The 15,101-nt window shown below is 38.7% G+C and overlaps 2 protein-coding genes across 4 annotated transcripts in view; one reads left to right on the top strand and one right to left on the bottom strand.

The window, feature by feature from the left end:
* The window catches only part of LOC119512619 (F-box only protein 36-like), a 34,835-nt gene extending 25,217 nt beyond the window's left edge, over positions 1-9,618 (top strand). For 2 of the 3 annotated variants that reach the window (XR_005212416.1, XM_037807398.1), the window contains exons 3-4: positions 2,123-2,295; positions 9,405-9,618. Coding sequence is in view for 2 of the 3 variants with exons in the window: in XM_037807398.1 (XP_037663326.1) it covers positions 2,123-2,295; positions 9,405-9,569 (338 nt within the window). In the remaining variant the exon portion in view is untranslated. The remainder of the gene's footprint in view (positions 1-2,122; positions 2,296-9,404) is intronic. The other variant, XM_037807399.1, reaches the window with a different exon arrangement.
* Positions 9,619-10,359: 741 nt separating this feature from the next.
* UPF3A (UPF3A regulator of nonsense mediated mRNA decay) overlaps positions 10,360-15,101 on the bottom strand; it is a 42,674-nt gene continuing 37,932 nt past the window's right edge. The window contains exon 8 of the mRNA XM_037806533.1: positions 10,360-13,650. Coding sequence (XP_037662461.1) covers positions 13,474-13,650 — 177 coding nt within the window. The 3' untranslated portion in view covers positions 10,360-13,473. The remainder of the gene's footprint in view (positions 13,651-15,101) is intronic.

Here is a 15,101-nt window from a genome sequence, read left to right as displayed (position 1 = left end):
TCCCTCCTTCCCTTCTTCACTCTTTCCCCAGTCAACTACTGATCTGCTTTCTGTCACTGTAGGTCAGTTTGCATTTTGTAGAATTTTATATAAGTGGAATCATGCAATATGTACTCTTTTTAGATTGTTTTCAGTTAGTATGATTATTTTGAGATTTATCCATATTGTTGCATGTTTCAGTGGTTTGTTCCTTTTTACTGCTGGGTGGTTTTCCTTTGGATGGATGTACCAGGGTTTGCTTATCCATTTATCTGTTGATGGGCATTTAGGCTGTTTGCAGTGTTTTGCTCTTGTTAATAAGGCTGCAGTGAACATTCGTGTATAGGTTTTTCTGTGGACTTATGCTTTCATTTCTTTTTGGTAAATACCTAAGGGGATTGGTTGGGTCATACGGTAATGGTTTCCTCGTTTCAAGCTTTGGTTCTACATCTAAAAAGTGTCACCTTGATCTTCTTGTTCATCCTGACCACCTAAGTATTGTGGTATTTTAATTTTTATTTTAAAATTACTAAAAAGTCTAGTCTTTTCCAAATAAGCAACTGAGAAACAAAAATAAATTATGTGAGCAACTGAATAGAAAGTTACAAGTCTTATATTATGTTTTAAGAATTCAGAAACTTTGTCATTGTCATTCTTTAAGTTCAGTGCTGTTAGAATTTGCTACTCTACCCTACAATCTTGAATTCCCTTTGCCTTTCATACTTTCTATGGCAGTGACAATGTAGTTTCCCCAAACCTTAACCATAATGGACTATTTATGCCAGGTGACCACAGGAAATTAGGCATTTTCCACCATGGGGGGTTTGGGCTCCAGATTCTCATTCCTGGATATTAACTAGACTTGACTCAGCTATGGCAGGTGTAATTTATTTCCCTAATTTTTCTTGAGTTACTTTTGCCTCTAACCATCCCCACCCCCCGTTTCCAATTTTACTTTGAAGGTCTTGATTTTAAGTTACAGAGGCCAATCCTATCTGACTTAATCAGTACAGGGAAATTATTGGAAGGATATCAAGCAGCTCAAAGAATCAACAGAGGCCTGGAGAATGATGCTCAGAACAAACACAGGGAGGATAGGATGCGGGAAGACACACTATTCCATGGTGGGTATCGTCACTGTTGCACATGGTTGGACACCACCACCACTGTATGCTACTGTCACCACCCAGGAAATTGCTGCCATGAAAGAACCCTCTCATCACTCACTCAAGATTCAAAGTCATGGGCAGGAACTTCTGGTTGGTTGAGCTTTGTTGCCAGGGGTGCAGGAGGATCTAATACCCTTCCTTTTCCATGTGGGAGGTGGACCTGCTTCCTAAGGAAATTTAAAAAAAAAAAAGGCAATTCCTCCCAAACAGATAAGTATATTTGGGGAGAAGGCAATCAACAAAATAAAAAATGTTCTTCTTTCCTCTTTATACCTTTATTTCAGCACTGATCTCTGAGAATTATAATTTTTCATTCACCTGGACATATTTCTCTGCTAAACCGAGAGTGGATGATCAGTAAAGTTTATGGTTTGAATCCAAGCATCTAGCATTAGCATGTGGTACAAAATATAGACATCATAAGTGTAAATGGATTGACTTATGACTAGACACAAGGCATGGTGGGGGTTTCCGTGTCCTTTAGGCACAAGGAAGAATGTGAGCTCTGTGGTGGCAGAGAATTGGTCTGTTTCGCTCACTACTGTATGCTCAGTGTCTGGAAAAGTACCCGACACATAGAGGCATTGAATGAATGAATGAATATAAAATGATAACAATAACCATCTCTTCAAAGAGCTATTGTCAGGCAAAATGTAAAGAACTTCATAAATGTGAGATGCTGCTATTTCATTTAAGCAATCTAGGATTTCTTAATGATCATTCTCTTCAATGGGACTATCACTTTCTTTTAAAGATACGTATATCCATTGTGAAAAAGCACAGGGTATATGTGCTTTTAAAATTGAATATATATATATATATATATATATATATGTATATATATATATATATATATATATATATGTATATATATATATATATATATATATATATATATATATATATTTGAGAGTGGGTGTAGGTGAGTTTGCAAGTCTTAACCCAGTCTCTTTCATTCTCACTCTGATATTTAGGGCAAATGCAGAAGGTATTTGGTAAAGAAGTGCTGGGTTATTCTTTGAATCTGTGTCGTGGAAAATTTGATTTGTTAGTTCGCCTGCCTGACAACATAATCATACAGATCTTCTCTTTTCTGGATTTGAATGATATTGGGCAACTGTCAAAAACCTGTAAAAAATTTCAAAAGGTAAGGTCTTAAAATATTTTTTTTGCTGATAATTATACAGAATTTCAAAGGGAAAGGGAATGATTTATAAATTAATTTAGAAAATGAACTTCATATAATGATAAATATTGGGTTTGGGCAATAATAAAAAATTCTACTGATGATCTAAAGACTGGTTAATTTACTTCTTGTGCTGGTTTGAATCTGTTATGTACCCCATAAAAAGCCATGTTCTTTAATGCAATCTTGTGGGGACATATTGTGTGGGACCTTTTCATTAGATTATTTCCATGGATATGTGACCTTGCCCATTCAAGGGGGGTCTTAATTAGTTTACTGGAGTCCTTAAGAGGCTCAGGGAGAGAGAGAGAGAGCTCAGAGCCAACACAGTCCCAGATGCATGGAGATGCAGACAGAAAGACATCTGGAGATGCTAAGCTAAGAGATAAAGCCCAGAGTTTGCCCCAGAGAAGCTAAGTGAGAACCCACAGATGCTTAAAGAGAAGTCCACAGGAATAAGAAGCTGAAAGCAATATAACCCAAGAACAAAGGACCAGCAGATGCCAGCCACGTGTCTTCCCAGCTGACAGGCTGACAGAGGTGTTCAGGATACCATTGGCCTTTCTTCAGTGAAAAGATCCTCTTTTTGATGCCTTTGTTTGGATTAGAACTGTAAATCTGTGAACTAATAAAACTCCCATTGTAAAAGCCAATCCATTTCTGGTACTTTGCATTCTGGCAGCCTTAGCAAACCAGAACACCTCTCAAGATGTAGTAGTAGCATGAGTGGAGAGAATGATGCAGTTATTTTTACTCAGGGTAAAAATATGAAAGTGGTCATTTGTCAGAACAAACTCAGTGAGGGTCACAGGCAAAGATATAGCAAGAATCAATCACTTATGCTGCCTTTCACCGTAAAAAGGATGTCAAAGAATGCCAACTATTAAAGAGAATGCGAAAAATCATACTAATATAGTTTCTAGTCATACTTGAACTTGAACAAATACCAATAAAAAATAAAAAAAGAAATTACATAGGAATTCCTGCATACAGGTCTTCTCTAGTGCCCTTCAACAAGAATGCTGGCAGATTAACAAAGATCCCTGGGGAAAGAATTAAGTTTTCAAATTCATCAATTTAGACATATTTCAGGCATTTGTCTATATATGGTAATACCTGAATTTTGAATCCATTGGAAAACAGTACAATGTTTATCTATTTTTTTGTACATAATCATTGTTTCAAAATTAGAAACTGTGAAAAGTAAATAACTAAATATATTATAAAGTTAAACATATAGAATATGCTTTAAATCTTTAAAAAGTTTAGAGATACTTGTAGAATATTAGCGTATGCTTAGAAAATCTCTGGATGTGCATCAATTATTAACAGCTTGCAGTGGCTAACTACGGAGATTAGATTGTGGGAATAGAGCTTTTACTCTTCTTTTTTTACATGTTTTTAAATATATATATATTAAACAGTTTTATTCACACACCATACATTTCATCCTAAGTAAACAATCAAATGTTCCCAGTATAATCACAGTTATGCATTCACCACTACAATCTATATAAGGACATTTCCATTTCTTTCTTAAAGAAAGAGGAAGAGGAGGGAAAAAAAATGAAAAAAAGAGAAAGAAAAAAAATGACAACCAAACAAAATAAAATAAAATACAATAGAAAGGTCAGATAACAACACCAACACCAAGAATCCCATAATCCTCCCTTATATCCCTCTCTTATAGACATTTAGCTTTGGTATATTGCCTTCATTACAATTAATGGAAGCATATTACAATGTTACTGTTAACTATAGACCCTAGTTTGCATTGATTGTATTTTTTTCCCCAATACCATCTGTTCTGGTTTGCTAATGCTTCTGTTTTGCAAAACACCAGAAATGAATTGGCTTTTATAAAGGTGGTTTATTTGGTTACAAAGTTACAGTCTTAAGGCCATAAAGCATCCAAGGTAAGGCATCAAAAATAGGGCACCTTCACTGGAGAAAGGCCATTGGCATCCAGAAAACCTCTGTTAGCTGGGGAGGCACATGGCTGGTGTCTGCTTGCTCCCAGGTTGCATTTCAAAATGGCATTTTCCAAAATGTCAGTGTCAGCTTTCAATGGCTGTCTTCAAAATGTCTCTCTAAGCTGCAGCCAATGTCAGGGGTCCACAACTCCAAGCATCTCTGAGCTAAGCCAGCTAGCATTTGGGTCTGTGCCAGCATTTTTAAAGGACTCCAGTGATTTAATTAAGGCCCACGCTGAATGGGTGGGGCCACACCTCCATGGAATCAACTTAATCCAAATATTCCAACCTAATCAACGCTAAGAAATCTGTCTACACAAGATTGCATAAAAGAACATGGCATTTTGGGGGACGTAATACATTCAAACCAGCACATCATCCATTTTCAACACCTTGCAAAGTTGACATTCATTTGTTCTCCCACATGTGAAAACATTCTTATATTTGTACATTTAATCACAATCATTGACCACTCTAGGTTTCACTAAGTTATACAGTCCCAGTATGCTATCTTTCCTTCTGGTGTCATACATATCCCTAACCTTCCTCTTTCAACTGTACCAATAATCATCTTTGTTCAGTGTACTTATAATATTGTGCTACCATCACACAGTATTGTGCTATCCATTTCTGGATCTATACAATTAATCCTCTTGAATATTCTATGCTCCTTCAGCATCAAATGCCTGATCTCTACCCTCTTTTTATCTCCTGATATCTTCATTTCTACACTCTTCTCCAAATCGCTCTCTCCTGTCTTTTCCTATCTGTCTGCAGCACTCCCTTTATTATTTCTTGTAGAAGAAGTCTGTTCACACTCTTTCTCAGTGTCTGTTTATCTGTAAATATTTAAACTCTCCCTCATTTTTGAAGGACACTTTTGCCGGATATAGGATTCTTGGTTGGCAGTTTTTTCTTTCAGTATCTTGAATATATCATACCACTGCCTTCTCGCCTCCATGGTTTTTGCTGAGAGATCTGCACTTAGTCTTAATGAGCTTCCCTTGTATGTGATGGATTGCTTTTTCTTTCTGCTTTCAGAATTCTCTCTGTCTTTGACATTTGACATTCTGATTAGTGTCTTCGAGTAGGTCTATTTGGATCAATTCTGTTTGGGGTACACTGTGCTTCTTGGATGTGTAATTCTATATCTTTCATAAGAGTTGGGAAATTTTCATTGATTATTTCCTCTCTCATTCTTTCTGTCCATTTTCCCTTCTCTTCTCTTTCTGGGACACCTGTAACATGTATATTCATGCATATCATGTTGTCATTCAGTTCCCTGAGACCCTGCTCACATTTTTCCATTCTTTTTCCAATCTGTTCTTTTGTGTGTAGGATTTCAGATGTCCTGTCCTCTAGTTCCTTTCTTCTGCCTCTCCAAGTCTGCTGTTATATGTCTCCATTGTATTTTTTCTCTCTTCTACTGTAACTTTCATTCCCGTAAGTTCTGCCATTTGTTTTTTCAAGCTTATGAATTCTTCCTTATGGTCACCCATCTCTTTTCTCACATTTTCTTTCAACTTATTGGTTTGATTTAGATTTGTTTGACCATCTATAATTAGTTGTTTCAACTCCTGAATCTCAGATGAGGAGTTAGTTTGCTCCTTTGACTGGGCCATATCTTCGTGTTTCCTGGTGTGGCTTGTGATTTTTTTTCTGTCTAGGCATCTTATTTTCTTGATTGGTTTATTCTGGAGGTTGTTTTCTCTCTTTTGCCCAGGGTTTTCTTGTTGGTTGTCTTTGATAGTTTATCTTTTCTTTGCTTCTTTCACTGGCCAGTTGTCAGATTGGCTCTGTCCCCCAGTCTTCTCCCCAAAATCAGGCTCCCACACGCCTGCCACAGGGATGGGAGATAGGCACTGGGCACCCCAGCAAGTTCACTGTGTGTGGTAATACAAATCTGCTGGCTTCCAGTGGTGCTCTGTTTTCCACTGGCCAGCAAGACTTGGGTTTGTTTTAGAGCCCTGCTTTAACAGTTAAGTCTTCCATATTTCTCAGCCAAAACAAGGCCAGGTTTCTGTATAGGGCATGTAGACCGGCCCCTGTGGTCCTAAGAAAGGGTCTGAAGCATCTTTTTAAAAGTGTTTCAATTCCCTTGCACTTTCTGGACTATCCAGCAGACGGCACTGTTCAGTAACTTAATCATCTTCAGAAGCTGCTTTGCTTCCAAGCACAGGCTGCATCTACACAGATGAGCTGAAACTGCAGGATTCCTATACCATCACTTTGCCAGCCAAAATCTGGCTCAATGTGGGGCACCACCTGTAGCAGAGGACTCCCCCAGCTGACCCAGTACTCCATCTGTCCCCCAGGCAATGAAACAGCTGCCCGCTGCTGCTTCCCTCAAGGGTGGGGGAAGGACTTTCAGACCCAGGGCTGGAAATCTTTAAGAAGTTTAGAGATACTTGTAGAATATTTGCATATGCTTAGAAAATGTCCAGATGTGCATCAATTATTAAGAGCTTGCAGTGGCTAACTACAGAGATTAGATTATGGGAATAGAGCTCGTTTTCTCAGTCTCTTTGCACCTCACTGACCTGGGCCTTGACATGTCCTCCCCTGTCCCCCAGGTCTTCAGACAGCGGGGGTATGTCTCACTGCTGTGAGAAATTATATGTTGTGTCCCTGGTAGGAGGGGTCCCTCTGCCGATTCTGTGCCTTTCCCATACTGAGACCAAGTGAGGGGGAGGGGAGAGGACCAGCTGGTCCAGGATGGAAGATTCCTACCTGATATTTCTTTGCTTTCTTCAGTTCAGCACTTGCAGGGTCATTCTCCAGTCTATATCCTTTTCCAGAGTTTCAAAGAAATCAGAATTGTCCTTTTTTTCATTGAATCTCTGGAGAGAAGTTTCAGTAACTGTTTACATTGCCATCTTGATGACATTACTAAACATATATTTTAAAACCTCCTTAACCCCACAGATCCCCTAGTTATTGCCCCTTCTACTTCTCAGTCACGCTTCTTGAAAGCACTGCTTTTCGCACTACCTCTGGCTCACTCACCTCCTCCATTCACTCCTCCACCCACCCCACCCACCCACATACTCTCAGTGGTTTTCATATCCATACGTCTCCTTCTTCCTATTTGACCTCTTAGTAGCACCTAACACATCTTACCTCTCCCTCCCCTCAATGTCAGCAAAACCACACAACATCAAAATTCCTAAATCTCACCCTACCCTCTTTCCCTAGGTGATTTTATACATTCACATGGTTCTAAATACCATCCATGGGCCAACATCTCCCAAAGTATGGTCACAACACTGATTTATCTTTTGACTTCTGGATCCAAATCCTCACCTGTATACTCAGCCATCATTACTTGGCTATCTCACAGGCATCTAAAGTTAACATGTCCAATTCTGAATTCTTGATCCACCCCATGTCACTGCCAGCTACCTCCTCTGCAGAAAATCTACATCATTCTTACTCATCTAAGAAAACAGCATCTCCATTTTTTCAGATGCTCATGTGACAAATGAGCACAAAGACTTCCACTGTCACCATCATTACTCTCCAGGACCATTGCAATCACCTTTTACTCTTCTGCTGGATCCAGTCCTGCCCTTCTCCAGTCTTTTTCCACATGGTCAGAGGCATCAGCCAATGTTCCTATTGCTATCAAGAAAAAATTCAGTCTAAAAGCCCCATGTGATCCGACCCCACCTGAGTCTCCAGCCTCATCTCGCAGACTGTCCCCCTCAAACTGCACTCTGGTCACACTAGCCATTCACATCCAGGGACACTCCATTCTCTCTCCACCTCAGAACAGTCACAGGCTATGCCTCTGCAGAGGACACTATCAGTCTTTACCTGGCTAAAACCTAGTGGGTTTACATGTCATTTCCTCACAGCGGCCTTCCTTTGTTACCCGGGCCCTTCTGTAACAGCTTTTCTGGATATTTTTATGTGAGACGTTGGGTTTATCTATCTAGCCTGCCTGCTAGATGATAACGCCATGAAGGCAGGAACTAAGTTGCACAGTGCCTGGCACACAGATGGAACTCAATAAATATGTTGAATGAGTGCAGGAGTGAATAAAAAGAGACAATACCTTATCATTGCTACTTACTGGTTTTTAAATAAGAAAAATTACATTTAAGCCAATATGTATCTTAACAATAACATAATTTTATGACTAGAATTTCTGACTAGCTAGATACTGTTAGTTACGTATTTTGGTGGATGTTTTTTCCTTCTTTTTTATAAAGCATATTCTATAGTTTTACCTTTAAAATATATTGTGGACATTTTACTGTTAGTATTCCATATTATGGGACTATAACTTAACTATTCTCCACTGATAAACATTTGAATTGTTTCCATTTTTCCTCTATTACAAATATGGCTGTAATGAAAGTCCAGTGTCCTTACTGTTTTGTATTTGTGCAGGTCTATCTAAAGGAGGCTGTATTAGGAGTTCAAATGCTGGGTTTAAGGATATTCCCATCTTGTGTTTTTATATATTTGGCCATTTTGCCTGAGAGGTTTTTTTTATAACACAGGAGCTACCAAATCACATTTTCAGAGAAATGATCAAATGGAGAGAAGGAGGTTGACAACTTAGGAGAAAGAAGGAGTTATTGCTTCAGGTCTCCGCTTGCTAACATTAGGTTCCTTCTTAACATTTTGTTCACTCTCAGCCTTCAGATTACCTGGGACAGGCCTGACCTTAAATATGCTCTTTTATGGTTTCCATAATCCACTAAACTATCCTAGAAAGGCCAGCAGTTTGGTGTCCAAACAGCATCTCCTACGTCAGCCCTCACATCTCAAAGTGGCACAAGAATCATCTATCAAATCAATTAGTCCATTTTTGCGGTTCAGAAAAGTATGGTCATTGTTGTTATATAGAAAACAACTGCTTCATGAAATATGTAACAAGGATAATTCTCTGTAGACATACTGCTATTGATACAGTACTTTAACTTTTCTACCATGATAGCAATGTAAAATTATTCTACTAAAAGTGTTCTTAACATTTAAAAATAGCATTCCTTCTATGGGTTAGACCTGGTGTTGAAATTGACCAAGGTATCTTTGATTTATCCCTTTTGTGATACAAGGTTACTTATGCAATGATTTTTCTTTTAGATGTGCAGCAGTGAAGAATTCTGGGAGAAATTTAGAACTTTGCAAGATAAACATGCTTTTGATGCAAAGAAAATAGGGATAACAATTTACAAGAAGCTGCTGGCTTTCCACCAAAATGCAGCCCATCAGAAGCCAGTGCAGAGAAGACAGACTGCATTTTTCTAAACTTAATTAGAGCAACAAAATAAAAAATTAAATTGAATTTTCATTTAAATTATTACCATTAGTCTTGCTTACATCTGAGACAGGGGTGAAATAATTATCTGATGGGTATAAGTAGAATAATTTATGTTTTTTATAAAGAACCTCTTGACTCTGGAATATTATTCACAAAATAAGCTTTATTTCTCTCATTTTTCTTTTTTTGGCTATTAATTGGCTATTAACACAGATCAAATGTCTACTTAATTCTCCATTTTAATCTCTGATTTTGAAGATGTGACCTTAATTTTAAAGACAAAGAATAGAATAGAAAGCAAATCTCCTTAAAGTACAGATGTTTATATCCTAAAGAATGAGATAAAGACCATCTTTTTTTTCACCAGAGTTAAGACAGAACACTAAAATGATAGAGATGAAAATAAAAAATCCTTTCTCACAGTGTGACGTGAAGAAATTAATGCTCTTCTGTCTTGGGTCCCCTAAATGTGCACAATTCATTCACTTCAGAAGGAATGTGGTTACTAAATAATCAGTGAGCTCCTGGAAAACAACTTATGCTTTCACCTTAGTGGTAACTGGAGAGACCAGGAAGGAATGGCCGTGTGTCACCATTCTGTGGGGAAGACAGTTCTCCTTCCCCAGATGTTGGGTATGTCCTTGTTACTATGAAGAATGGTAGGAAAAAACACTTACTGAGCTTTGCTAAAATTTAAAAATTGAACCAACTTTCCCATGAGTTACTTCATATTGCATGAGTGTTTTATTGCCATGAAATAAAGGAAATGGGAGAAGATTGCTCAAAATGTACTTTATTAAAAGAAAACTTCTTCCAAAGACAGTAAATATTTTTCAAGGTGCCTATTTCATATCAGCTTTGAAAAACTACTCCAGTCAGTTGATGTTTATCATCTACTCACAAGGCTCTCAGCAATCAAAACACTGCTAGTTACCTCAACTTCTCCCCCTTGCCATATGCATATTTAGAATATAATTATTAAAACTACTAAATAGTTGAATAAAACCAAAGACTCATTTTGGATGAGAAACAATACACAACATCAGAGGAAACTTTTGCAAAAGAATTACTAAACATCTAAAATACTGAGTCCAACCCCCAAACAGCCTCTTAGTCATACTGACAACTTTAATCCTGCCTCAAAATGATGCACTTTACTTCCCATGGGATAATTCCCATGTTAAGGAAATTCTTTCCTTCACATTTTTTTTTTTACTGTTTTGTAAACATATGATTAACTCAAAAGTTTTTTTTGTAGTTGGTAAGAAAAATTTTGTAAGTATGTGAACAGCTTTTGATCTTAGCCAGAAGTTGCTAGACATCTCTAAACCTGTTTCCACATTTATCAAAAGGAGAGGATGTGTGTGCTGTTCAATTAGTCTTAAAAATGAGTAAGCCTAAACTGAGTATTGTATACGGAAGTTGTATATGGAATTATTTTATAAGAACGTAAACCACCATAAAAATGTATTGTTGTTTTAAACCAGTGGTTCTCATTGTGTCTTCTGGGAATCTCTGGGGAGAGGTCCTGGACTTTTTCAGGGAGTCCTTGAGGTCAAAACTACTTTTATATTAATGCTAAGAAATTATTCGCCTTTCGTATTTTCTCATGAATGTACGGTGGAGTTTTCTAGAGGCTACATGATATGTGATGAAGTTATCACTCTGACAACTAAATAGAACATGTGTTTGTATGTTATTGTATTTTAAACATTTGCTTTAATTTCAAATAAAGCAAATATCAATAGATATAACCCAAAAATAAACAAAAACTCTTTGGGGTTGCCAATTAAGAATGTAAAAAAATCCTGTGGACTAAATGTTTGAGAACCACTGTTTTAAACCACCATTTTTGAAAATGAGAACAAAAAAACCTCCAGGGAGCATGAGGCACTAAATACAAAGAAGCCAACAAACTAATAGAATCAAAGGATGGCAGATGTTAGAAACGGGTATGCACTTCCCTGACTCTTGAGTCTGCAAGTCTCCAGATCAAAGCCAAAATGGATCACCACTCTGTTTTTGTAAATTAAGTTTTGTTGGAACACAGTCATATCCTTTCATTTATCTATTGTCAATAGCTGCTGTCATGCTACAAAGGCAGAGCTTAGCAGTTGCAACCATATGGCCCTTGTTGGGGACTGAATCATGCCTCCCACAAAAGGTATGTTCTGGTCCCAACTTCTGATCCTGTGGGGGTGCACCCTTTATGAGTAAGAACTCTTCAAGATGTTTCTTCAGTTAATGTGTGGCCCACTGAGTCAGGCTGGGCTTCAGTCTGGATTGAGTCCTTTAGAGGCAGAGTGAAGGACAAGAGAGAAGTGACAACAGGGAACAGCCAGAGCTGGGAGTCGATAGAAAACAGAAGAGAAAGATGATGCCACCATGTCCACTGCCATGCAACAGAAAAGTCAAGGACCAAGGATCACAGTCAGCCATCCCCAGAACACCACGGTCTTCTGGGAGAAAGTACTGCCTTTCTGACGTCTCGGTTTTGGACTTTAGCCTCAAAAGCTAATATACTCCTGTTGTTTAAGCCAAACCATTGTATGGCATTTTTGTAGCAGTTAGAAAACTAAAACAGCCCTTTACAGAAAAGGGTTGTCTGAGTATCCTTTGGTAGACCAAGTTGGTTCAGCTTGGGTCACACGGTCCTCATTCAATTCATAGCAAGACGTTCCCTCTCCCAACTCAAATTCTTACAACTCAGGAGCCAAGAGCATAGCTTTGCCACCTCTCTGGCACTGACCATATGTCCAACAATCAAAAATTGTTTTTAATGATAAAGGGCTAAGTCTTAGGTTTTGATAAATGGAAACATTTGATAATTAATAAATAACATGGAATGGATATAATCAGCAAAATACTTAGATAACTAAAACCACATTTTAAAAAGCAATATTTGATAATGTAAAATTTAATGTAGGAGAAGTACCATAACTGGACTTAGAATCCATAGCAACAATAGGTTTTATTTAATAAAAGGTTCAAAGCACAGTGTCAAAAATGCAGTAACATTTAAAAATGTCTCTAAAAGGAGAAACACTTAGAATGTGTAGTTTCAGATAGATACATTAAATTATTTAAAAAGAAAGCTGTCTCAAACTGCAAAAAGAAAGACTCTTGATGCCATATCTAGGTTGTCCATGCCTCCAAATGATGACATTTATGCTATCTTAAGCAAATTCTTACACCATAATGGGTACACAATGTGAACACACTGATCAAAGACTGTGAAACTTTTTCAGAAAGTCAGTGACCACATTGTTAAAATGGCAATAATTTAAGCTGTTGGATCTTCTATAGTGTTAGGGTTCCTGTTAGAGGGTCTACTCTAAAATATAACAAAACTTGGGAAATGTTTATAACAGAAGGCGCAGAAGTGGCTGAACCACAAAGGTTACAATGAAATGAGAATCACTCACTTCCCTGACTGGCTCATAGAAAATTAACAAGAAGCACTATAAGACACAGAGTCCTACAGCTCACATGCTTCCAAATGTGTAAAATGTGCAAGTTATTCTACAACATACTGAAAGTGCTTCAGAATTCACACTGATAGAGTACCAACTCTCTTCCCTGTTTTGGTCATACTTTCCTACTTTCTGAAGAAGATCATTTCCTCTGTTTGGTTAAATGATAAATATTAGTTTATACTGGAAATGGGAAAATCAACGAAAAATCTGCTGAATTGAAAAAAGATACTTGTTTCTTAGGAGTGGTTTCTAGACGTCTGTAGGCCACCCCTCTGTATTTCGTTTCCCTGTAAGGGTTCATTTATTGGACACATTATATTCCAGGGTAATTTACAGATTTCAGGAATGCCCTTTCTCATCTCTGGAAAACTGAATGGCAAGTTCATACGTTCACCAACTTAGGTTGGACGTGGGTTTACTCTACCTCTTCGCTCTTCTCAGAAGCGGCTCCCAGTGAAGTTTCGGCCTCAGACTTCCTCCCCTCCCAGCTCCCCTCGGAGGGTTTTCCACCACTCTCCCAGGTTTGGCTTGAGGAACCCCCACGTGCTCTGACGCGGACTCCGGGCTGGTATATCTGCACGGCTGGCCGATCCTGGTGGGGGAGAAGGGCAAGGTTAGACTCCCAGGGAAACAGTCTCTTAAACTGGCATTTCAGGAGGGATCAATTTGTGGGTTTGGTGTTACATCACTTTGCATTTCTAGGGCCTGATGATAGTAACTTTCTAATGAAGATCAACCTTACAGCTAAAAATCAGCCCGTTTCAGAGCCTTATGTAAAAACCAGGCTTTTTGAGGCCAAAAAACAAAAATCTATGAAATGGTGGGCAGTTAATATTTAAAATAACTTGAAAGGAAGAAAAACTGGGTATCTGGGAAAATGTTATTGCTTATATCAAGACTACTCTGTGGAAATGGTACAATTGTGGTGCTCAAGGACTAGGTGGAAACTCCCCCTCCCCCACCCCGCACCCCACCCCCAGCCACTTTGAGAGATTAAAACTCAAATACTCAAGCACATCAGAGTCCCTCAAGTTCCACCATACAAGGCGACCATGAGGTCTGAAACAAACTGGACATGACCTCTCAGCGAGATGGCTTTTGAGATCTATGAACTAAAACAGTTGTTAACCTTAGTAATTAACAATTTCCATGTGGATTGTTCCGGTCTACCATCTAACACTGTGGGACTGTGAATTGTTCTCTTTATAGAAAATACGAACCCTATCCTCTTACTAAATTCCTGGAAGCAGAGGAATAAAGAGGTTGACCAGATAAAGTGCAGTGAAATGCAACTACTTCAGGGCAGGAGGACAGCAATTGCCAGGGAAGCACAGAGTAATTCTGAAGATTAGGATCAGTCATAACAGGAAAAATTCTTTCTCTCTTGGAGAAGCCAGTTAGCTTTATTGTGGACACTAGCACTGAAGGAGAGAACCGAGGGAGGAAGAAAAAGTCTTCTGCCCTCTAGCATCAGTTCAGTGGAAGTTTAGAGCCAGTAAGGAAGCTTCCTGCCTAAATGTACTTTTCTTTCCGTTGGGGTGTAGGCAGAAAGGCAGACCCAGCATCCCTTCGATAGCCACCTTTTATAGCCCAAATGTGGGCTGCAAGAACCTGTGTAACATAGGTGGCCAGGTCCTACCTACTGTCTTTGGGATTCTCTTCAACTGACCTTAACCCACTCCTGCACAGTGTGACTGTGTGTGTGTGTGTGTGCAGGCTCCCCAGCAGGTCACCACACGTGGCTAGAATTGCTTTTGTTTGGGGTGCAAGTGCAGGAAAAGAGGTTTAGCTTAATTTTCGTCTCCTTACATATAAACTCAGCCAATGAGAAGAGTGGGAAGGAGCTCAGCAGGTCCCTGAGGACTCTGAGTCCCTCTGTGCAAGGCAGGGATGCAGGTTCCACATGCTGCAGAGGACTCTCCACCAGCTGCTCTTTAGCCAGAGCCCAATATGCATGGTTCTACTTTCCAAGTAACATTTGTGATTATATATTAAGTCCAAAATATGATTCTAGAAGTCATTATAACCTACCTTGCACTTACT

This window comes from Choloepus didactylus, chromosome 17, assembly GCF_015220235.1.
Source record: "Choloepus didactylus isolate mChoDid1 chromosome 17, mChoDid1.pri, whole genome shotgun sequence".
In the NCBI taxonomy this organism is placed as follows: Eukaryota; Metazoa; Chordata; class Mammalia; order Pilosa; family Megalonychidae; genus Choloepus; species Choloepus didactylus.
This window is presented reverse-complemented; position numbering and strand designations above follow the sequence as displayed.